Source organism: Charadrius vociferus, unplaced genomic scaffold (assembly GCF_000708025.1).
Source record: "Charadrius vociferus isolate BGI_N301 unplaced genomic scaffold, ASM70802v2 scaffold298, whole genome shotgun sequence".
Lineage (NCBI taxonomy): Eukaryota > Metazoa > Chordata > Aves > Charadriiformes > Charadriidae > Charadrius > Charadrius vociferus.
In genome coordinates, this window is record NW_009649936.1 from 2,063,474 (window position 1) to 2,088,479 (window position 25,006).

At 41.6% G+C, this 25,006-nt stretch overlaps 1 protein-coding gene across 3 annotated transcripts in view; it reads right to left on the reverse strand.

Moving 5' to 3' along the window:
* ERG (v-ets avian erythroblastosis virus E26 oncogene homolog) overlaps window positions 1–25,006 on the reverse strand; it is a 63,173-nt gene that overhangs the window by 27,827 nt on the left and 10,340 nt on the right. For all 3 annotated transcript variants that reach the window (XM_009891325.1, XM_009891326.1, XM_009891327.1), the window contains one exon: window positions 4,888–5,105. In XM_009891325.1, the coding sequence (XP_009889627.1) occupies window positions 4,888–5,105 (218 nt within the window). Of the gene's footprint in view, window positions 1–4,887; window positions 5,106–25,006 lie in introns of those variants that run through there.

The window sequence follows — 25,006 nt, forward strand, 5'->3', positions numbered from 1 at the left end:
ATGCCACTTTTGAGACTGTTATGTTTTGAGATTTAATGTAGGGCAATTATAGCCAAAGTATATCTGGGGAGAGTCCTAGCAGAGCGAGTAAAGTGGGTAGTTAATTGTTGATGTGTAAGAGGTTTAGTACACTCCTAAAATTTTATACCCCCTTCCAGACGACAGAATATATGGCCAGGAAGCAGCCTAACAGAGTGGGAAGGGAGAGCCGGACAGCAAAAAACACCATAAAGCTAACTGTTCTCTGGCTACCACTTCGTAGGGCCTGGTATCCTGTTTTGCATCCTCTTTACACTGTATTATTCAGACCCAGGCTTCACCATAGAAAGACGATTACAAAGGATACTCTGGAGATCGTACAGGTAGCAATTCCATGGCTCTGCAGTGTGGCTGTGGTATTTTATAATCCCTTGGGACAATCCAGATTTTAAAATGGATGTAAACGGAGAAGGTACCGTTTTACTAAAAATGAAAAGCAGCTCCAAGCTCTATAGCTACCGCATGTGTTAATTTTTAACATACGAAGCATTTTTAATAAATGAGCATTTCATTTAAGGAAATAAATTTATGGACTGCAAATGAGCAGGGTGGGGAAGGCTTCTGCAGGAAAGAAAATGCAAAATAGTCTGCAGAACGGCAGGGTACTACGAATGTGCGCATATAAACTGTAGCTAATATTATGCATGTGACGAAGAGCAGATAATCTGTCAGGAAACCAGTGAAACACCAACATACAAATGGCAAAGGCCTAGCAGGACTTCAGGAAGGAAAAAATAGTTTTCAGATTTGTAAGAGACACATATATTACACTGGCATGTAGCAACTTCTGTATTGACAGTACTCATCAATATATCAGAATATTTGTTATAATTATTTAGCAATAATATATTACTGATGAGTAATTCCATTTTATGCAAGGCTTAAGGGATACACGCTTTTTTCTACAACTGACAGGAATATCACATACTAGGAAGCATTACAATTCCCAAAGTATTAACACTATATTACATTACATGCACACATGTATAAGAGTTTTAGAAATGCCATAACATATTCTATTTGTTACTGCGCAATATTAGTACTTTCAATTAAAAGTATAATCTTAAGATCTGTTTTTTCAGGCATATTTTAGGCCTTATAAAATAATAGTTTTCTGATGAAATTAAAAGTATATGTTAATGACAATAATTTTTTTTTTATTTTCGTGTTAAGTATAAACATGCAATACATACATGACTTTTTTTTTATATTGTTAATCTAGTCTTATCTTTGGTAGTCTATAAGTGATTTTTCTTTTTTATTTTTCAGCATAATGTCATGTTTTAGAAATTGCAGTGAAGTATGAATTTTCTTGTTTTCTCCAGGTAGCAATTCTGCATTGCTTTGTCAATAGGGGAGGCTATCAAACGCAAGATTAATAAAGGAGACCCTGTGTCCAATGCTGCAGGGTATTTTTAATTCAATATAGAAAGAATTACATTTTTTCCTATTATATTTTCAGCCAGAATGTGCCCTTTAGAAAACCAGTATTCTGACCAAAAACATTTTGCAGTTCAGAGCAGTAACTTGTACAGCCTCTTCCGGCAGCGTAGCCTGTGTGCCAGCTCACACACTGGTTGATATTGGGAAAGAATGGCCACTGCTGTGTTGTTCACTTCCTAATGGTGACCACATTAAGCACCTCTGAGCGATGCTGTCCAGAGAAAAATGAAGAACTTAATCTTCATGTGCTGCTCAGCTGATTTGCACTAAACTCCAAGTCCTAATGATGGAGTAGGTAGACCTAATGCTATTTTTTTTAGAAGGGAAGTACATAAGATTTCTTCTTTTCATCTCTTTACTTCTGTAATGGTGGTAAAGGTGGTCAGGATGACGCAAAAGTGTGTCACTGGGGTTCCAGATGCCTTGGCAACCCCTGGGTGCCACTTTTTTATAACAATTAACAGTTCTGCTGGAAAAGTATGAATCAAAATTAGGCCTCATGACTAACCAAAAAAGATTGATTTAAAGACAATTGCACCTATGCTCAGATTATATATCCTTGCAAAAGCAGGTGCCTGTTCCACTAGTAAAAGTTGCAGACTGTATGCACAAACATTTCATGCAGCTAGCGTGGAGACCAGGATCCCTTTGAACGAAAGGCAGATACCTCTCTTTGCAAAGAGCAACTCAGGCAGTCTAAACCAGCGGCCAATTCCTGTCCATTGACTGTGCAGGTAGCCTAAGTATCACCCTCAGTGATTTCACTGACAGACAATAGCATAAGGGAAGGAGAAATGATAGGCATTATGAAGTTATGTCCAAACAGCCTGTTTAATTCAGGTAATAATTACAAGCTGAACATAGCTTAGATTTGGGAGATATGGACTGCGAGCCCCCCCAACCTGAGCACATGCCCCCATCCACCAGGCTGTAAAATATGCTGAGCACGAGCCCGCCCTGTCCCGCCTGCTGAAGTCAGGCTGGCAGGCAGGCAGGCAGCAGCATGTGAACTGTGAGTTCAGGTGAGAGACGGGGAGCCAAAGTCCAGCCCTGCAGCTGGGACGCTCTGCTCTGGTGGCTGTGCTGCGGTTCCCCGCTCCCTGGGTTACTTCCCAGGGCGCAGCCCCCGGGAGAGAAGCAAAGGCACTGAGCACAGGATCTCTCCCAGCTGCACGCCCAAACACACATCCATCCACGATGGCCTCCCGGATAGCAAGGCAGGGCTCGGCTGCCCTCCCAGGCACCCCACAATAGCAGGGGTGCCACAGGGTGCCTGGCCCTCTCTGAACCAAGGCAGCCCCTGCAGGAGCCAGGTGCTTTAATGCCTGGAGCTGCCTGGGCTCCCGAAGCAGGGCTCTTACCAGTCTCTACTGGTTCGGGGCATGCTGGTGTGTGACAGCACATTTTCTACACTGTTCTGTCACCCACAGGCTATATAGGTTTGCCTGGGGACCCACTTTAGCTGATCTGACTATGGACACACATTTTGGATTTGGTAAGGGCCCTGACCTCCTAAATCAGACTATAATCCTTACCAGGGTTGGTAACAAGGATTAGACCAGACAAGGTTTCAGCTAATAAAAGACAGTATTACTGCCCACAGTTTTGTCCTTAAACCATCTCAGCAACAGCCAAATACCTGTGATTCACAAACTGAGCTCTAATGTTCAGGCTAGTTATGTACTTCAGGAATCCAAGACAGCAAATTCAGCGTTCTGGCCTGAGTATTTAAAAAACGTGATTGACCAACCATTTCAAATGGATCTGTATCATCTAGACTCTTCCTTAAGATCTGGGAGTATGTCAAAGTAGGATGTGTATGACTGACTTTAGTCATGTATAACATTACAAATTACTACCACTAATCTCAGTAACAATTAACACTAATTATCTACTCTAATGCACTTTATGGAATTTACACTGAGAAAAACAGTGATCAGTTCTCTTACAGAAATGCCAGCGCAAATACTTATTTTAGGAAGCAGGTAAAACTGGTTTTGAATCAATACTCCATTTGTGATTATATCTGTGCATTTGCTTAGCACAGAAAAAGAAAAAAAAACTCACTGAAATTGGTTGTGAACAAGTTCTGAATAAGTAGGCTTACAAGAAGCCTTCCCCTAATTCTTTGTAACTTCAGTTCACCATTTATTTCTAGGTATCTCAAATCTTTGACTATTCACTGGAAATTCTGATTTGACTTCAGCACAATTTCCATCCTTGCCACTGAAACGTGCAGGTGTGATAAGCTGTCAAACCACTTTACCCTGCTTGTGGTGCTCATCACATTAGCACAGCAAGTGTGAACAGTAACCACAGTGCCCATGGCTGAGGTTTTTCTAAACAACTGATGCTGGGAGACGAGATTAGTAGGTGGGTGTTTGTGACAGAGAGATGAGTCTTCACTGGTACATCACCAACAATTGTGAGCAACCGACTCTTTCTGGACCTCTGCCCTTCAGCAACACCAAAGGAAAACTGTTTTGACAGTGAGGCATTTTAAACAGGAAAGCACTTGTTTGGATAGTTTCCTTCAAAAAAAAAAATCTTCATTGTGCTTTTTCAGATGGAAGAAATCCCATAGAGTGCTCTTATGCTTAGGAGAGCTACCAGTCTATTCACAAATCCACTATGCTGCTCTTTCAACTTAATCAATACAATTCTCCTTCATAGTGATATTCATAAAAAGCATCCCAAGACAACAATTAATGCACCAACATGCTGTGGCTACTGCCTGTTGAGCTGAGTAATTTCTTTTCCTTTTCCTTTCTACTCCCCTGCTTGCCTCCCTACGTATGCCGTTTCTTCACTGTAAGCTCCTTTTAAGTCCAACTGCACAGTTATGCTTTTTGGCACTATGTTTACAGTAAATATAAAAGTAAAGATCAATAGTTCACTCCCTCTGCTATTACATGAATTTACTTCCTATGCTTCTCTGTTTGGTTACATTTAGAGCAAAGACAACTGCCCCAATTACCATATTTTGACAACTTCCATTGAGTGTTAGGTCAGATATGCCACACCCTTAGATGAGATCAATGGTGCTGCCTCAGACTACAGCAAACTCAGACTTTGCTAACTTTAATATATGCTCTTTCACCTAGCATGCAATGCAAGTTGACATCCAGAAATGATTCACAGAGGAAACACAGAAAGGTATTGCACGAGCTTATGCAAAGACTGTGCCTGTAGCACCATTTGAGACCCTCCATAACGCCTGAACAGGGCTGGCAGATTTGACCCACAATGTGTGGGAGACCTGTAGGCTTCTGGGACAGCAGCTGGTGGCCAGGTGGGATATCTTGGGGCATCTAAAAGGGCACTAGATTCACAGATTTTGACAACTGAGCTATACCCATTACAAGAAAAAGTGTACTTGAGCCACGGTAACACTGGTCTTATTACCTTGACCCATTAACCTGGTTTGGGTTACACTCCATCTTGATGGTGACTCTGGCAGGGGGCTGCGATAACCAGTCTTGCTGGGGAACACGCGGACTCATCTTTGACGTCTGCCCATATTCACTGGAGGAGGAGGCCGTCATCTCTGTCTTCGCAAGGTGGGGCGATCCGTAGGCGCACTCAAACAAGGACTGGTCTTCACTCACCACTGATAACGCTTCCTGCAAACCAGAGAAGTCAGCATGACCATGTTTCACAGCAGACATTACAATATCCCCCAAGGAAAAAAAGGGCCTGTCCATCTCACAAGAAGACAAACAGCTGGTCACTTGCTTAAATGCTCATTGCTTTTTAGGCATGCCAACGCTGTCAGTGGAGGTGAGGACTCATGGTGCCAGACAAGCCGTCAGCATATGGCAGGAGGACAACCTCTCCCCTGGGGAGACGCTTCCCACCAGCGGCTGAGAAGATGCACAGACACAGGCTACCAAACACTTGGGAATAGAGGCAGGGAGCTAGGAGGGAGGAGAGGGCAGGACAGGCAGTGAAGCTCAGGCCTCCAGCGTCCCAGGTAGGGATGTGGAAGGCCAGATCTACTGGGGGCGTAAGCAAGCTGCCATCGCTGCTTTAACTGCCCTCACAACAAGCAACCAAATGCCGTGCCTTGCTGACTCACTGGGAGCTCCTCTTCCTTCCTCTGGGACAGAAGCCAAGGCCCTTCTGGACAGGGAGTCGAGACAGCTGGGTGCAACCTCCCATCCAGGGACCCTGCTCTTTATGCCAGCATCTGCCGCTGGTTTCGGCGAAAGTGCCTGCCACCAGCCCCGAGAGGACACCACGCCCACCCAGCCACCTCTCTCCCTCTCATGGCAACCCCTTCTGGTGGGCCAACCAGCTGGGCATCCCGCTCCGGCTGCTGTGGGAAGGGCTTCCCCGGCCACCTTCCCTCACCGTAGCAGCACTGTGGTTATCGCCCCCGAGGGCGGTAGGGTTCACCATGCCCCTCGGTGGTGGGGTGACTGCCATGGTGGCTGGCTGGAGATCAGATAGATGGCAGAGGGAGCAAAGGCCACCCTCTCTCCCCACCGCCATACGCTGGCACCAACTCCTTCCCCACATTATCTGGAGCTGAGTCATGGGAGCGAGGTGGTGCCCGGACCTGGCTCGGGCAGGTGGCATGCCCACTGGGCCCACTGGGGAGCTGTGGGAAGGGCTGATGCTGCTGGAGGGACTCATGCTGCCTGAGCCAAGGCTCCTGGCCATGGCAGCTGGTCTGGGCTCCTGCTGGCCCCCAGCACTCCGCAGGCCCAGAAGGCCACCCTTCCAAAAGCAGCCTTCCAAGCAAAGTCCCCCTTCTCCATGAGCTACTTAGGGTGAACACAAGGCGTAAGGGTGCAAATGGACGGTAACCCAAAGCAGGACTCCCTCCTCCCACCCTGGTGCTATGGCTCTGCCCTGGGACAAAATGGGGCAGGGGGGCAGCCTGGCACCTCCCTCCCTCCCTCCCATGTGGCCCCCGCCAGCGGCCAGGGAGCAAGCCCCAGCAGTGGGGCCGGTGGAGGAGGCTCAGCGTGCAGCACACCAGATGACAGCAGCCGTGGCGGCAGCGGCCAGCTGGCGATGGCTGGAGGCACGGAGGCCAAGGATGGGGACCGCCGGGTGGGGACATGATGGGGGGGAGGCCGATCCAGATTTGGGGCAGGGTGCTCAGCATGCGACTGCACCCTGGCGAGGCAGCGTGTGTAAATAAAACCATGTGGCCCTGTCAGCAGAGGAGGACGCGGTGGAGAGGGGAGAGAGAAGAGAGCCAGAGCGATGGGAGTCCTCCGGCTCTGGGAAGCCGTTCGGCTGCCTGCAGGCTCCTACCTTCCCCGGCTGCTGGAAGAGTGTTTTGCACAAGTTCCATCAGCCGCACACTGCCCTAAAAATCAGCAGCTGTATTTGTTCTTTTTAAGGGGGCATACATTTATCATTCTTTTTATTTGCCTGGTTTTGTGAGCCCTCGGGGTGCACTCTGTTAGTACTGACAGTTTTCTCTGCAACCGCAAGGGCTGGAACATCACTTTCTTCTTGTTACTTCTCATGAAAATTGAGATCACCCCTTAATCTCTGGATTTGGGGAATGGGCTCTCAAGCAGCCCTCCAAATGCCATGAGACTCGTGACTGAATCACCAATACTAACTCTTCCCGCCACTGGCCAGGATGCAAAAATCAGATAGAAATCTGCACCCTGTCATTACTGCTATTAACATGTCGTTTGAGTGCAAAGGTCACCACCAGGCTATCACCATTAATATTAACTCCCCAGTTAGCACCCCTGCTTAGCAAGATCTTCCCCAACCCTGCACCCAGCCACCAAACTGCTGCCTCTTGAGTCCCTGGGGGTGTGAACGAGCTTCGGCGAGACAGAAGGGATGCCAGAATAACACCTCTCCTTTTTGCCATGCTTCTCAGACTCCTGTGGCTCTCTGGCCTGCCTGGATGTGCTAAAAACTGCTGCTGGTGGTGGTCTGGAACTTTTCTAATGAGCCATTTCTGGGAAAGCCTGCACACAGCTCCTGCTTTTCAAGGAGGTGGGGGGGGGGCGCGATGACTGCTGGTCCCTGGCTCCCCACAGGTTGCACCCTGGCTATACTGCGCTGAGAGACAGCAGGGGGACGTGATGTGCTTGGATGGTGAAGTAGCAGGTATCGTATCGCAAGAACTAAAGAAAGAAAATGTTACACTTGAAGGAAGATAAAAAGTTCTTTCTCAACAGTCCATGAGATTTCTTCATGAAGATATAGATAGATAGACAGACAGACAGACAGACAGATAGATATACATACACAGCCTGGACAGGCAATCACAATGAATCCCACACCTGAGACTATTTGCTGCACAGTTCCCTCCATTTTGCCCCACTGTAGAGTTAATACATGAACAAAAAAACACGTAATGAAGTGTTAATTTTGAAAGAACTGGCTCCAGTAAATACAGGAATTATGTGTGAATTATAGAGGAAAAAGCAGATACCAGATTGCAAATACAACAGGCAGAATATTATTTTACTCTGTAAACCATTTACTAATAGACTTTTTCAGAACAGGCATTGCATACTATATAATGGATATATTTTTCATCCTCCCCCCTACAAGTCAAACAAAGCAAATGTATTCTGGTTCCTATTAAACCTGATTCTACCTAATGTAACTTAATTTAGAAATACTTAGGGTTAAGTATAAATGTAAACAAAAAAAATGCAGGTTTTCTATTTGTTCGCATTACTAATGACAGTAAATATTGCTTGTGCTATGAGTGCCTATTATGTTGCACAAAGAGGGAAAGTACACACATTTTAACTTCCTGAGGAGGACAGCAAATGCTGGAAGTATGAGCCAAATTAATAAGGGTTATGTGAATATCTAAAAGACTATGGCAAAAACAAGATGAACATAAATGAACCCAAGAGACAGACTCAGACTTCACATTTCAGGAAAAAATGCCTAGTTATTCATGGACAAACCCCCCTCAATTTGCTAGCTAGAATTTTGTTCTGATTTAATAGCAAACACTCATCTGCAGTCCATCCTGCTAGTTATCAGTGCACGTTGACAGGACTGTAAAGGCTCTGTCGGAATAACTGAGCTTCTGCCAACTTTGCACGCTGTTGGGTTGGTCCTTATGTGGAAGGTTTGTTAATGTGTAGTCTACGATAGTGAGTATCTCTGAGAGTTTACTCTGAGTTCTCACTGATCTTTGCTGGCTTGTCTTGAAGGACAGTAGGACATGTATCATCCCTCCCTTGAGCAAATTATAAAAGCTGAACTGGCCACCTAAGCTTTTGCATAATTTTAAGGAGTCAACATAACTAGCAAAGATGGTCTAAACTAGAATTAGCCTTACTTCCTCCTTAACTCTTTAACCACCTTTTCTCTTCTCGCACATAAGTGAGATTGAGGTTTCAGTGTGGGAAACATGGAAACTATGTTTAGCGTCTGTTCTACTGCTCCACCCGTCAGCCAGGACTCAGGCAGTCATACCAACTGTCCTCTCAAATGCAGGCAGTACCAGCGATACCAATTTACCAGCAACCTCTACAGGTGAAATATCTGGTCCTTGTATATCCTCACACACAGGGGAAAGTTTTCTGCAACGCATGGGTGGGAGTTATGTGTCCAAGGTTGGACACTGCTGCCTTTCTTCCTCTTGGTGATCTTAAAAAATGAGGATTTCTGGCCCAGCCATTTCTTAATCTGCTGACCTTGCAAGACACAGTGATGCTGAACAATCAGAGCTAATACAATCTTATATAACCTCACGTGAAACTCATACTGTGGGAAAGCATAGAAATAGCATCAAGAAACATGAAGCATTTCTCAGCTATACAAGAATGTTTGATAGCTGGCATAATTTAGTAACCCCCAAAACAGATAGAAAATGTCTGTCAGCTGCTCCTTGCATGCATTGTTTCATCTTGTCTATCCTTGATTTCTCTTTATTCATTAAAGCCTTCAAGCCTTAACCCTACTTAAGTGTCCTGGTTTGAGTAAGTTGTGAAAGGAAGGCTCTAACAGCAAACTACTGTACTGAATAGCTGACAGAAAGAAATATGGGTATTCCTTTCTTAAATACAGGGACTTAAAAATGTGCTTTCTGCTATAATTCTAAATGCAAGCTCCTGGACCAAATGTAATACAAAAATTGTCAGCATTCACCATCATGAAGAATAGTTGCATGGTCTGGCCACATATAAACATAGACAAAACTATGAATACTGACAATGTTTGGCAAAGTTTTTTTACATATAGATGATAGTTCTATTTCTAGTAAATACTTTTCGTTACTCATATACATGTTAATCTTTTTTCCTCATCCATATTAATGCTGTTACTGGAGCAGTTGGGCAACTTCAAGCAGTAAGTGGGATAAAGCAAGGTAAACATTAAAAAATATTATAAAATAGACGCATTATAAGGTTCCTTTCAATCTTGCCAAGTTTTGTACCTTTATGGTAATAATTTTAGTAGCGAATGGGTCATCTTCCTGGATTTCACATGACAATACCATATTCTCATGAAATCTCACAAATGAAGCCTCTCATTTGTAATAACCAGTGTCTGGGGTAATGTGATATGAAGAAACCGACACATACTGCTACAGTGGCAGGTGGGAAAGGTCTTTCATGCAAGTCTGTGAAGTAGAGATGTTGGTAATATTATCTGAGGTCAATATCGGACCCAGATTTTCTTTATTCCATCTTCCTTTCTCCACATAATTCCCCTCATGACATCACCAGCAAAACATGAAAATCTGTTCCTTCATTAAGATTTGGTTTTATTTTTTAATCGCTTGTACAATGCAAAACCTGGCTTCTCACTTGGACTTTCCATACTAATGATAACAGGACAAAATGTCTTCTCTGTTTGGTTTTGACTTATACTACACTGATAAGTTTAAAAAAAAAAGAAAAGAATAACAGACTGACAAATCTGTAGAACAATAGGTACAGCAACGCCTTTAAAGTAGGCATAAAGTCATTAGGACAAAGGTGTTTACTTAATCAAATGCAAGATTACTTGGCCTAGAAACATGAAGTTACAGGAAATGTGATTGAAGTAGTTCCCATCATGAGAAGTATATGCAAGCTGACCTGTCCTTTATATGCAATGTCAGGAACTAAGGACAAAGACTTTTTTTCCTAAAGCTCGATCAAACTTAAGAAATGGCTAAAGAAGACAATGAGGTGTGCAGTCATCTAACATAATTTGCTTGTGCTGAGGGTTATTGGGCAAAAAGTACTGCAGCAGGATTTTAGAAGACTTTGGAGGCCATTCAAGCCTGGTGACACTTTTTCTCAAGTTAATTCCGATTAGGGAACATGCTGTCTTGTGCATCAAATACATTTGTGCAGTCCCTCCATGTTGTCAACACAGCCTCCATTTTAGACTTGACACCATTTCCATTCATTTGTACAGCAATCAAATTGGATCATGTCTCCAGGTAGTACACTCATAGTATGTGTGTGTATATATGTGTATCTCAAAATATTCAGCTCTGTTTTTTCCATTTCTTCAAATATTTCCATGGTTTATTGCTTAATCTCTGTAACAGAAAAGGTTTAGTAGATCTTTTTTAACCCCATTGGCTAATCAAAATCTATCAAGTGATTTTCTGCTAAAAAAAATGCTTCAAGAACTTCGAAAGTCAAGAACTTACTGGCCACCACTGCCAAAGTCCTAGCAGGCAATAGCACACCAGTATGATGAAAAACATTAGCCACAAACCAGTACGACACTGGGCAAGAACTAGACATAAAGAGGAGGATGCACAAGCAGACACGAATACAACAACCACCCTTGTTGTGTGTTGAGAGACGCTGCAGACAGTTAAATGCATTTATTGCTTGTAGAGTCATCTTGTGGAGTCAGCGCTCCCACGCTCCACAACAGCCCTTTTATCCTTGACTATGAGGGACTTGCAATAACACTGCAATTGAGAACTTTTAATTAGCTTTGCCATATATCATTGAATTTATATGATCTATTTTTTGACAACAGTTTTATGATCTTTCTCCTCATTAACGTAAACAACTTTTACTGCTTTAGTTTGATTCCATGATAATCCTTATGTAAGCACAAGCTTAGACCTCCACACAGCCACAACGCGCTCAGACATAGGCTGTTTCCTATCACTTGTCGGATGTCTACAGTTGGTCAGATAAATTAATTCTCCGTTCCATGAAGAATTCTGACATACTGGGACTTATTTTCATTTCAAATTAGACAAAAAGCTGTTGTATGAAAACTTTCACCAAACGTTTATTAAAAGGATGAATTGTAATGCACCAGCGTGTGTTTTGCAGATGTTAAAACATTCTAATAAACAGTTACATTTGGAGAGGACCTGCATTTTCTGAGGAAAGACTGTTTTGATTAAGACCATGCAATTAGCTCTATTAAGTGTTTCCATGCTTTTTTGCACTCAGTATCCCTTGTACACTTGACAACATTTGTTACTGAAATTGTGTGCAATCGAATTACGTACAGTGGTAACCGAAAGGGAGCACAGGTGGAAGTGCGCAGGACTGCACACAGTATGCTTCTTGGTACCAGCACTCCAGACTTCACCAAGTCACTCTTCTCGCTTGCTGCTCTTCTTTCTCTTCTTCCTCAGACTGAATTTTCTGATGCTCTGGGAAGCTGTTTATCTGGAGTGAAAGCCTAATTTCAAACAGGCCAGAAGTGTCATTTCCATGCTGGAACAGACAGCACTCGCGAGGCTGGACACCAGAACCTCGCAGAGCAGCGGGCAGTCTTCCAGTCTGAAACTCCGCTCCGCTCACGTCTGCAACAGGCATCACTGCACGATAAAGCAAGCTGTGGTTGAACTGCTAAAGGGCTTCTAGCCTAAATTTGCAGTCCCGCTTTAAAGCCAAGCCTTTGAGCCTTGGATTCATTGCATGCAGCAATAATCGGTGAAACAAAAGACAAATGATTGATGCTTTAGCCTTGCTGTAGCTTATTAATCATGACGCTCTTACAACTCTATTCTGATCATTCGCAAAAGAAGCGGTTTTGCAAGATTCTCAATATGGTGTGTGGAACATACTGGAAAAGGTTACTACTTAAAATGCAGTCACCTGAGTCAGGAATTGCAGCACGCATCTGGAATATGTTTTCCTTCTAAATCTCTGAGTCTTGGATTCATTAGATCAGACAAAAATCCACATATTATATTCATGAGAGAGTTCAGGAACAACAAAAAGACTTGGCAAGTACAAGATAGGAAAGACAGATGTTGTCCTCACCTCCACCCATGAGAATCTTATTGCCAGCTCAGCTAACATCCTCCACCTATTTGCAAAGAGTGCTTGGACAGTCTGTGGTAATCCAAACACAGGCCCGGTACTGCCACTTATCTGATATCTTCACCTCTTGCTGAGAAAAATACAAAGGATGTTTGGAAGCAAAGGAGAGCCACTGCAGCAGTCCCACTTGAAAAAAGGAATAATCAAGCATCCATCAAAATGATGTTATGAAATTGCTGGCTCCATTTATTTCTGGGAAACAATAGCAGATGCTTAAGGACTGATCCTGCAGCCCTCTTTGTGTAAGTCATTCTCCTGGGTTCACTAGGACCAGTAATGTGAACAGAGGCCTCATAGCTAAGCCCAAAGGTTTATCGTTTTGTGCCTTAATGAACAAATTCTGAGACATTATAAATGCAAATGTAGACTGTGGTGCTTTATCACCCAAAATGTTAGCAAACCCTATTTTTGCCCAAGCTATTTTTGTCACCTCCTTTCATCATAGAGTAATATTTATAGCACCAGGAATTCACCTCCAGGTCTCCAAGTGCTTCATAAAATAAGAAAAAATCACCGTTGTGCTATTGCAGATTGGGTAACTCTGGTAAGAATGACTAAACCTGTGTCTTGGCTTTGAAAACATACCTTCCTCATGCCAAGTTCAGTGCCGTATCTGGGACTACCCTGATTCTCACACACTAAAATCACACCGAGTAGAGTTGATGAACCACTAACCTCCAGAGATCGGGAAGTGTCCACGAGATTTAAAGAGCTTCCATTTCACAACCAATTATTTCACCTGCAGCCTTTATCTGACAGTAAAGGCGCAAGTGATCGTTTAACCCCAAATCAAGAGTTAATAAATCGAAATAGGAAATTCTTTCATACATGTCACATGCCCTGGACACCATCAAAGCAGTGCAGCAAGCTTGTTCAAATGCAATGATGAAAGCTTCCGTCCTGCATCTGTTTCAGCACACATTCAGTGCCCGAGTGACTTCAAGAGGGGTAATGCCTAGAAGCACCTCTGCCCATGCGCAACCACCAAAGAACTGCACCAGGCTTCTGAATGAAAGTGGACCTCAAAATTCACAAAACTGTATCAAAAAGACTAGGGAATAAAGCAGACAATCTGGTGCTACACAGTGATGAGTCTGGTTCCGTTTTTCCTTCTGCATGAGCAGAGAGCTAGTAAACTACTTAAAGGCTGAGGCAACACCAGGTTTTATTTAGTGCACCAGTAGCTGAACGAGCGGGGTTAGGTGGCTGCAGGGCTTGAGCTGCACAATGATCAGTTGGGCTCAGAATACGTATTCCTGAATGATTATGTCAACCTTGATTCAACAGTGCTAAAAACAATACAGTTGTATCCTGCAGATTGTATATTGTATATGCATTTTTAAAGAAACTGTAGCTTTGTATGCTTATTTTAGTACTTCCATCCATATAAAGAGCAGTAACACTGAAGTTTGAATGACTATTTTTTTCAGTCAATACAATAGACTTTCTTCCTTTTCATCTTGATAGTATTGTCAATTATGAACTTTGAAAGCTTAAATTATTTTCCTTCTTCATGCTTGGCTGTTAACTTCTAGGGCTTCAAAATGCCTAGACCATTGGGAAAACTGGGATATAAACCTCCTTTTCATTTCTGCCTCAGTCCAGGGCGAGCCTGTTGCTTCTACCTTGCTTTTCTAGTATGGGACTTCATCTGAAGAAGCAGAAAACCTTCTACTTTGTTAAAAAATATAAACACCTGGGTTTTTTTTCAACAATCTTTCAAGCAAAGATTTGTTTGGCAAAACAGGTGGCAGGTTTGTAAAGCGGCCTGCAGCCCTATGGGAAGTGAACTGCGGCTGCATGCCACACCTGCCATGAACCTTTGCTAATAGATCAAGATGATATTGGGAAAGAGACTAAAAAAAGAAAGAGTCTTGGGACCAAAACAGCTACCCAAAACAAGATTCCAACCCAATTCTAGGTGTGCAATCTTATCCTTTCTGTGTTTCCTCTTAAAATCTTTGGCATCACAAGTAGCCCCAGCAGTTTGAATGGGATGTCTTCAAGAATTACTGCATGTTTATTGGAGGTAGTCATCTGTCCAGAACTAAAGGCTTTGCTTGAACAGGGTAACTGCCCTGGTACTCTGGTTTCAGTAACTTTATTGAGAAAATTCTTAACATTAAGATACCCCATGATTTTTTCCTGCCTTATTCAAAAGATTTGTCATCACAACAGGGTAAAATTTGCAGCTTTTTTCCCTACTGTTTAGCCAAAACTACAAGATTATACATTACATTTATACTAACTTTACTATTTGTTAGCTGCAGTGGGTTGACCCACCACATATATATTTTTATATATAATTATATACGTCCATTATAAATATACACATAAGTATATGTACACACACACATTTTTAGATAAACCCACCCTCAGTCTCCGAACAAATATTAAAGTAAAAATAATTCAGGCATTAAAATACTTTTCTCTAAGGTATACTATGTACCAAAGAGAAACTCATACGCAAAGTGATAAGAAATGTATAGGAAGGGATGAAGAGACCTTTACAGCCATTGCATTGATGAAAGAATTAAATATTAGGGGTAAAACTGAAAAAGAGCATCCAAATTAGTTTCCTTTCCGATGAACTTTTGGTTTTTATGAATGCCTAAGAGCATTAGGGAAATAACACTTGGATGATGGCCATGAACTGAACTTCTGGGTGACCCATCACTTCCCTGTAGTGCCTCTGCATGTGGTGTTTGTGCACGTGCGCACACGGTTGTGCGTGTGTGCGCATGGGGGTGTGATGAACAGGTCACTTACTTTCTGACTGGGAAAACTGCAGTTATGGGGGGATCTTAGCTCCAAATGTAGTATTATTTACCCCAACCAAATTGTAGGAAAACAAAAGGCTGTGTTACCCGTTAAATTCGGCTGGTCCTCTCAAACCAGCAGCCAGGCACAGCAATCAGTCAACAGAGGGAGGGGGAACGGAGGGGGAACCGTTCTCAGGCATCTGCAGAGCTCCGTTCCTGCAGCTCAGCTTCCTCCTCAGGGACCCGCTGGAGCTGGAGATCCTCTAGCCTGCTGCATCAGGCTGACAAGGTCTCCAATGCTCCCCTATGTTCATCACCTTCATACACGTTTAAAATTCTCACCTTCCTATTTAGAGAACACCTATCCCATCCAATACTTTCTAAAGTAATTTCCTAGCATGATAGCTTTTGCAAACACTGCTTTAGCCATCTTTATTTGTATGGATGTTTTTATTTACTTCCAAATGTATTTGTCTTGATATTTTTGACTGACTTGTCTGCATTAGATAATTGGAGAAACTGCGAATTGCTATTGCTTTTAAAAAATTCACTAGAAAACAGAGTGCTCTCCATTTTTGCTCAACATTGTAACAGAAAGTCTTTGGTTTACATTATTCTCCCTTTCTTTTCCTCTACCAATTTTTATTCTGGATCTTCCATGTATACATTGAATATAGACATATATAGTATTATATGCTTCTCATGGTATTCCCCATTTTACGAGCATATGGAATATTGCTCAGATGGGTAATCTCTCTAAACTCAGAATGCACTTTCCAAGTATGCCCACTGTGTATGTAAAATATGACTTCCTGTCATGATAACCTTTACAGTGTATAGCCTAACATACTTTCCTATAATTGTTTGTAATGAATAACTTGATTCATACTTCAGCACACGTTATTTTAGTCATTTGCCACAAAACATGACTAATGAAATTAATACAGGTTGAATGTCACAGCATTAAGTCATTTCTGTGTGTGCAAAGATTAATGCAGGAGAGTGCTTAGTGAAATAACGATAAAGTTAAGCATGTGCCTATGTTTCAGCATGTTAACCTGCTCCACTGAACCAGTATAAAGTAAGGATATTGTTGAGTTAGCTCAGACATTAACTATGAGATTGTTCAAAGAGACTGGTATAGTCTTTGACATATTGCAGTTACAGAGGTAGCCAAACCAACATATCAGACCAAAAACCCGTTGTTTCATACCTACGGCAGACAAAGGTTGGAGTGAATGTTCTTTGTTTGTCCCCAAACAAAACAAAAGAGAACAACCACAACAAGAAACCCTCATATACACACACAAAAAAAATTGCTTTGTGACAGTCAAAAAAATTTTAATCCCGATTACACCTGTGGTTTTGCTTTTAAACTGAGTTCTCACTGCTTTCTTTAAGCAATGTCTTTCTCAACAAAATTGTCAATCCTAAATCACAAAATATAAACAATTACTTCAGAAAATTTTCAACTTCTTTCATTCTTTTTCCATTCTTTAGGAGAACTGCCTCACAAATTCAACCTTTAGCTTTATCGTGCCACTTGTGGCTCTGCGACCATGCTTTCTGCTGAATCTCATATGCAGCAGAAACAGGTTGTGGCCCATTTTTAATTGTACATGTGAAGAAGAAAAAGAAAATGCACGTGGTGATAATGTTGATGTGGCAACAAGAAAAATCCTGCAGTTTTTTCCTGTAGCAGTATCTCTCCTGAACTAGTGATTACCAACATCATCACTCCTACTAAAACCATACCCTACAGCTCTGATATTGGCTGTATTTTTCAGTAACACCAGCATTAGCTCCAGAAGGACAAGAAAGACCACCTGCTGCCATTGATGAAAAGCGAACTGAGAAAGTCAATGCAAATGAAGGCAATCTCAAGTCCAGAACCCTGAGATATGCATTTACTACGGCAACAGAAACCATTAGGATGCTTTTCCCTGTACCTCGCTAATAAGTCCAAGCATTTAATAATCATTACTATGTGAAATGAAGCAGTGTGGATGCAAAGCTTAAGATATGCTGAAAGAAAATATTTTTATTTACTTTTCTTTGGACTGTATTGACAAATGTCTTTATATACTGTATGCTATGCCTTCAAACACACAGGAGAGGTATGCAGACTGTTTCTCTTTTATTGTTTCCCCAAACAAACCCATTTCCTACAAGCTGTTCCCATATCTTTTGTGCCACATCCAGCTTCCCAGAAAAACAGCAGGAAAACAAAGTGTGAACTCAAAACAACCCATTTCCACTGAACAATGTGCCATACCAAGGAGAGAGAGAGCTAGAGGGGGGGAGGGCTGGGGAGAGGGGAGCGAGAGATAGAGAAGCTGTTTTGATGCTGCCAAGAGACTTAGAGAAAAAAGGAAGGAGGAACTTTTAAAAGTCACAGAGAGGAAGAGTTGTGTAACTGTAAATATGCAACAGGCAAGTTGCCAACTATTTCAAAGGATTTGAGGTTTCAAAATCATCAAGAAGGCTAACTGATTTGCACTCTGAGTTTTGAGCTTCCAGGAACACCTTTATATGTCTGAGAGCCAGAAACTACCATCTCTTTTTACAGACTACTCAAGCCATACTTGGTCATAATTTCAAGTTGAATCAGTAAGGAATGTAAACAGACACCATTTACATTTCTCTGCAATCTAATAAAATGAAAGCATGGACTAAATAAAGCAAAATGATACATGTCGTTCTGTAAGAAGGGAAAACCAGAAGAACAAGTTGATATAGTTCCTGGCAGACCTGAACAATCTCCAAATCTCCCAGTATTCAGTAAACCAAGAAAATCCATACACTAAACTCCCATAGGTATAATGCATACCACTCATTGAGACACGTGATAAAAGTCAATGACAAATGTCACCATGCCATTGTAAAATCCCATTTCCATATTTGGCTTGTCAAGTATATAAAAGCAGAAAGAAGGAATAAAAGTAAGTAAGGAAGAAATTATTTCAGCCTTGCTGTCCATGACAATTATGCAAGTAAGAAAAAAACATTTGTAGAATCAACACAACAACTGGAATGCTTTTACCCAAATCAAGAATCTGACCAGCTTTGAAATCTTCGGGTAGGGAGACGCTGCTTTCACAGTGAAAAAATGTCCTTCATTTCTTTTTTCTGTTGACAAAAGATGCAAAAATGCAGACTTTGCAGTAACTTGCAATTAAAACCTTCAGTCCAAAACACCACGATGTATCAGCAAAACCCAGCACTACCATGAAAGGTGTACTCTACAGAGAAGGAGGTATGGGGAAACACTCTTGTCATGATGTGCTGACTTCCTACTGAGGACTTCAAAACTATTACGGTACTGCAGCAAAAAGGTCCTTTCAAATGCCTCAATAGATTTACTAACCATGAATGTTATGCACTGTTAGATGCAAGAAAGAAATGGACTCTGCTATCTTGGGCACTGAACTGAGGCAAAGCAGTAGATAGACTTTGTCACAAAATGCTTGCAGCTAATGCAGAAGGGACACGAGTTGAGGAAAATAGATACAAAGCACAAGTTAAGTGCATAGCGTGACCACTGTGACTGTCACAGTTGCGCCAGAGGTTATTTTTCAATTTGAATGAGCTACACAGAAGATAATAAAAAATGAAAGGCTACCACACATGGCAGACAAGAAGTGGAGTGGAGGTGAAGAGAAAAGACTGAGGAAGGGGGAAGGAAAAGCAAAGAGCTATTCAGCACAGTCTGGAGCAAACCCAGCTAAAACCATACAAACGATTCATCCCTGTTCACTCTTTCTGCAGCTGCTTTCTCTGGCTTTGCTCTAGCTGATCTCTCTCTCTGTGTCAACATCATGGTGGCAAGGGGGAAACTGGTGGGATCTCTCCACTTTTAGATGCCCTTTGACTGCCCAGGACCATCCCCGGACCTCACAGAGGGGAAAACATGCAGGAGAAAATGCAGTGTGTGGTACTGACAGTGCCCCTTTGCGCTCCCTCTTCAGCCCTGAACCCTCCCTGCTATAGATAAAGCTTCCTGGGCTTTGAGCAACCTGGTCTAGTGGAAGGTGTCCCTGCCCATGGCACGGGGGTTGGAACTACATGACCTTTAAGGTCCCTTCCAACTCCAACCATTCTATGATTCATTCTTAGATACCTGTGCTGGGTGGAAGGGAATATCCCTGCAGGACCCTGTGGGGGCAATTTCCCTACCGTAGCATGTCCCACCAAAGGGAAGATGGCTCTCACCCCTCATGGGCAGAATCCTCCTGCCCTACTGCAATGTCGGGGCTTGGCTTTTGACAGTGTCAGGAGCTGCCAACAGCTCAGGTAAGCCAAAGGCAACAGTAAGTCCATAAAAGCACTTGACATGAGAGCAAGAAGGTGGGCTTTTTACGTTTTACTTTCCCTCTGAGAGCTTGACAGACTGAAGATTGGAATTTGACCAAAGAAAGTCTTAGAGTTTTCCTAATATATCATCAATTCACCCGGAACACATCCCGTTGATGAGGCTTTTGTGGTTGTGGGTGTTCAATACATTTGCAAGTCAAGCAAATAAATGCAATGCACATATACGTGTAGGTGCCCAGCCTCAGCTACCCATGTTTGAACTAGGCATCTGTTCAAAGCATTAATTTCTCAAGACTCTAATTCTGCAGCCAGACAAATACAAACTGATTGCTGAGGATTTCAAACACTACCTTTACCAAAACAAAATTATTTTAAATTGTTCAGTGATGCGGACTAATTTTCCTCCATCAGAGTTAACAGAAACACATATTTGGTTTTACTAAGAGAACGCTGACTCTCCTGAATATCTTTTAAATATATATAAAAGGTTTCTGAGCTCTTTTCTTATAAGATACTTCCAGTAACACTGAAATCGAAAACAGATCTTTAGAAACCAACTCTTCTGTAAGAATATGGAAAACAGATCTAAGGCTTCAGGAGGATTTTTGCTTCCTCATGTTGAGTATTTCATCACTGACCAGGCATGTTTTAAAGCTGTTTATTACCCTCTGAAGCTTCAGACTACAATCATGACTGTGGAGAAAACATTTCCTAGAAATATTTGAAATTCCTGCCACATCTTCTTGTATTCTACTTTTTCTACACTTAGGCTTTGTATGTTGAATACACTAAATATTACATTTGTCATGCACAAATATTTTTTAATCAGTTATTTGAAAATTCAGGTCTTCTTTATGCTGTTTTCAAAGTCCAGAGTTCCTGATTCTGTATTTCTACTACAGTCCTTGAGGATATTTTTTTTAACTGCTACAATATTTTTTAAGTGTCCACGAAACATCAATTCTTGCAAAGAAAACTACACTATTCATTTTAAAACATGGTAGGTAAAAATTTTGCAATCCATGCTGATCTTTTATATGAGCACTTCTATTCACATAAATAGAACTATTTGTAAATAAGAGATAACAGCCTTTAATTTATAGATATTTCTCAGAGCACTTCAGCATTAACTAAGCTTTGTGGCAGCCTATGAAATTTTAGCAGCTGAGTAGTATAATGTCCTATTTCACACCAGATTAAAAGTGCAGAGATGTGAGTAATGACACCAGTTCTGCAGGAAATGGAAAAGGTCTGAAAAATACAATAATAAAGTGTCTCATGATGGGAACCTGAAAAATAGCAGCCGTTTTTGAAAACACATGGTGATTTTTTCAAGTAACACTGTGGATCTGTGGATATAACTGAAAAACCTCCCCTGCAGTCCTCTGCCCGAGTCATTAGCCATCAGATCATGCATGTAAAGAACCTGCTCTGACTCACTGGTGCTACATAGCTCTTTGTTCCCACTGGGCTTACAACATGGGAATTAAAAAAGGCAACATGTCCTGTACTTACCCAGCAACAACAGGAGTAACTAGCAGGCCACTGATTATACAACTAGGAGGGGTCTGGACTTTTTTTCCTCCTGTATTTTCATTATTCAGAGGGAAATATTTTCCTAGACAAGCAAGGTAGTGAAATTTGCAGAGTCAAATGAACTGTGTTTATGGTGGAAAGCAGTGTAAGATGTTTGTGTCAACATGCAGGAGACAGACAATGTGAAACTAGCTCTGTCCTTCAGAAACATGCATTTAGAAGTTGAGAGCAACTGAGGATTACATAAAGCAGAGAAAAAGCAACCTGAGTGCAAAAGAAAACAGAGGAAGAAATGAAGTAGTCCTAAAGGAGATCAAAGAAATCTCAAGAAGGAAAGAATACGGATGATTAAATAGTAGGCTGAAGTCTTTGAGACTGGAAGATTTTGTTGGTGACTGGAGCACTGGGAAGGCATCAAGTACATAAAAGTCAACCAGAGAAACTGAGAAAATAAGAGGCAATCGAGGTACTGTTCATGAGGACTTTGGTGTGCTGAAGATATCCACAGTGGTTACAATTTATATGAGAGATTATCCATCACTTAGCGTTGTAAGACTTCAATTCAATATATGGAGACAAATGAGGTGGGGTGGGTTTTTTTGGAGCAGTGTACAAAACTAACTTTAAAAACATATTCATTTTAGTTTAGAGATATGTTTTGACATTTGATCAGCAAGCCCACAGGCTCTAGGGAGCTTTGAAAGTAAAACAGAAAGGAATACTAAAAGAGAAAGGGGGGAGGGGGGAAGATTTTGAAGGTCAGGGAATTGAACACTTCTATTGCAAGCTTCTCCATTAAATTTCCTCTGTCACCTAAAAGAAGATAGAATCAGCATTTGGTATTTAGCGGACACATTGGCTAACAGACTGAAATAGAATGGATAGATATTAACACCTTCATAGTACAGCAAATACAGAGGATATAGCTTAGAAAAACACAGTGGCTCAATGAATACCTTTTAGCAGCAGGGACAAACTAGGGAATCACAGTGTAGTTTCTTTCTGAGCCAGCTGAGTTTAAAATAGTCTTACACGAATCTCTGATATGTTATGCTAAGCCTTTTGCTAAATGACCTGCCCCACAAACGATATGTGTGACACGGAGAATGCATTCTCGTGTATGATCTGAGGACTCCTCCTTAGGTATTGTTTCCACTGTTGTGCTGGGACCACCACAGGCATCACATCCCCTAGAACAGAGAGACAACTCACTCTGCCACGTGCTAAGTACAAGGCAGGTAGGGAAGTACTTGCCTTTGCCCTGACACAACTTGCGTGGAGCGTAAGGCATTTCCACATTGCAGAGGGCAGCACATTCACATCCACAGCTGGGATCTCCCAGAGGACAGCAGTGGTCTTTGCATCTCTGCAGGCTGCAGCTGAAGGGCGCAATAGAGCGCTCTGCTTCAGCCCAGTCATATTTAATAAAAGAATCTCAGGGTCTTCTACAACTGCCCACTGTTCTGTAAAAGCAAATGCAAACTTTTAGCTTGCACCTTGGGCTTTGGATTCTCTGTGCATTTGCCTAATTTGCAGGAAAAATCAGGAAACTTTTGTCGTATTTTGTATAGGTTCTTCTTTACTTGCAAAGCTAGAATTTTTTGGAAGTTTGGGCCTCTGTTCTCCTTTGCTTGGCCACATTCTCATTTATTGACACAAGTCTGGTGTTTTTAAATGGTCTCTGAAGTACTGGAGATTACAGTTTATGCTCACTGTCATGAAAATTCAAAGTATAATCACACTTTGTTTTTCTCTTCTCCTTGTGTCCCTTGTATATTAAGCTGATAGTTTCAAAAAAGTCTAAAACTTTGTCCACCTTAGGATACTTCATGACTCAAAGTACTTCTTTGACAGATTTTGGTTTCCCCTTTTACTTTGTTTTTTTTTTCAGCTCTCACCAGCACTGATTATTATTGCTTCAGTTGCTTATGCAGTAGTTTGTAAACTATTTTGAAGCAGATTGCATTGGTCCTGCTTCTGCTCAGCATCTAGTTTTAGCGTCATTATCAAACTTAAAAGTTTCATTTTCAACATCATCCCAATCCTATTTGCTTTATCTCATCTAAGATTTTAAAAGAGTTAATTCTGAGGATTTATCAAGCTTCCTTTTTAACAACTGTAGTTGCCAACTTTAATGATCTTACTGAACGTTAGGTTCCTTTGAACCTAAATTCTAGTCAGCTGAAAGCCTGACTGTTAGCTTTCATTTCAGAAAAAAAATTGTGAATTTCAAGGTTTAAAAGCAGATAACAAAGCAAACAACATAACATATATTATTCCCCGAAATTCCATGATTTTTAAGCTGATGTCATCATCTCGTGAATTCTATATATTTTTTACTGACAAAAATTATAAAATTCCTTACTGTCACCTTTATTTCAATATTGTGTCCCACTTCTCTTTATCTCCACCTTTAAACTTTCACATAGAACATTTTGCAACATTTTTGCGTGTCTTCATATTGAATCTTCTGAATTTCTCAGGGTCCTTCTCTTTTCAATAAGGAAAGGAACAGAAGAGCAGCCAGAAAAAAAAAGGAAAACAATGCCTTGTGGCTCACAGACACCCCACTTAACGCCGACTGTTCTCAAGCAACCTACCAGCCCTCTTAATTGACCCTCTCCTGTGTCAGAAAAGCCTTCAAGCCCCCTAAACTACAATATTTGGAGAGAAAATTGCTACTAAGATATATAAACGTGCCTTATCTTTATCTGTGATATTACAAACATTGGATATTTTCAGTTTTTAAAAAATGAGACAAAGCTTTTGTCGGTTACTATACAGAAAACATATTTCTCCCATAGGTTAGACTGCCAGCTTTATTTCTTTACAGATTCAGGAGTAAGACTTAGTATCAGTCATCTGATGGCAAGAATTCATCCAAATCCCAGCTTACAGAATAGAAACATGACCAGAAATGTGTTTGACTCATTATTTTTAGTGAGTAAAAAATGCACCCTGAAATTCCAAGTTACTGAGTGTTCATTTCCTTCATACCCTTAGACAAGGTACTCGTTTTGTGTGAGATCTAGCTCTGCACATAAGACTAGGTCAAGACCTATGTGGTACTAACACCCCATGAAGTCCCTTAAGAAGCGGGTAAGCAAAGTCCAGGCAGCATTCGTATGTCTTCTGGAGGGGCACTGCCCTGTGCTGAGTTCAGCCCTGTTACATGAATTATTCAACATTTTTAAGTCATGCCTCAGAAAGAGAGAGCACTTAAAAGCACTTTTGGGTCTGCCTCCTGGCTTTTAAGCCTTTAGGGTAGATTCTTTAATACTAGAAAGTCTTTTGTCAATGTAAACTGAAGACTTCAAGTGTTCATATAATTTAAGAAATTGTCCTTTAAGAAACCCGTTACATATCACAAGGCTCCTGATAAAAATTATGAGAGTTGGCAAGAATTACATCCTCCAAGAAGCAGCTGAGAGTGACAGAGGTTGAGGCCAAACAAAACCTCTATGAAAGAGGAAAATAGCACTAGGAAGGCCCAGGCTCAGAAGAGAAACATACTTGGAATTAAATTTGGTCTGGCTTGGGTTCTAAAAGGTTAGATTAAGTATGTGATGAAGATGTGGGGGGAAAAAAAGTGAACCTGAAGACAGCTAAGATTTAACATTCGTGGTAATTGGAAAGTATCTGAGCACCATTACAAGGAAA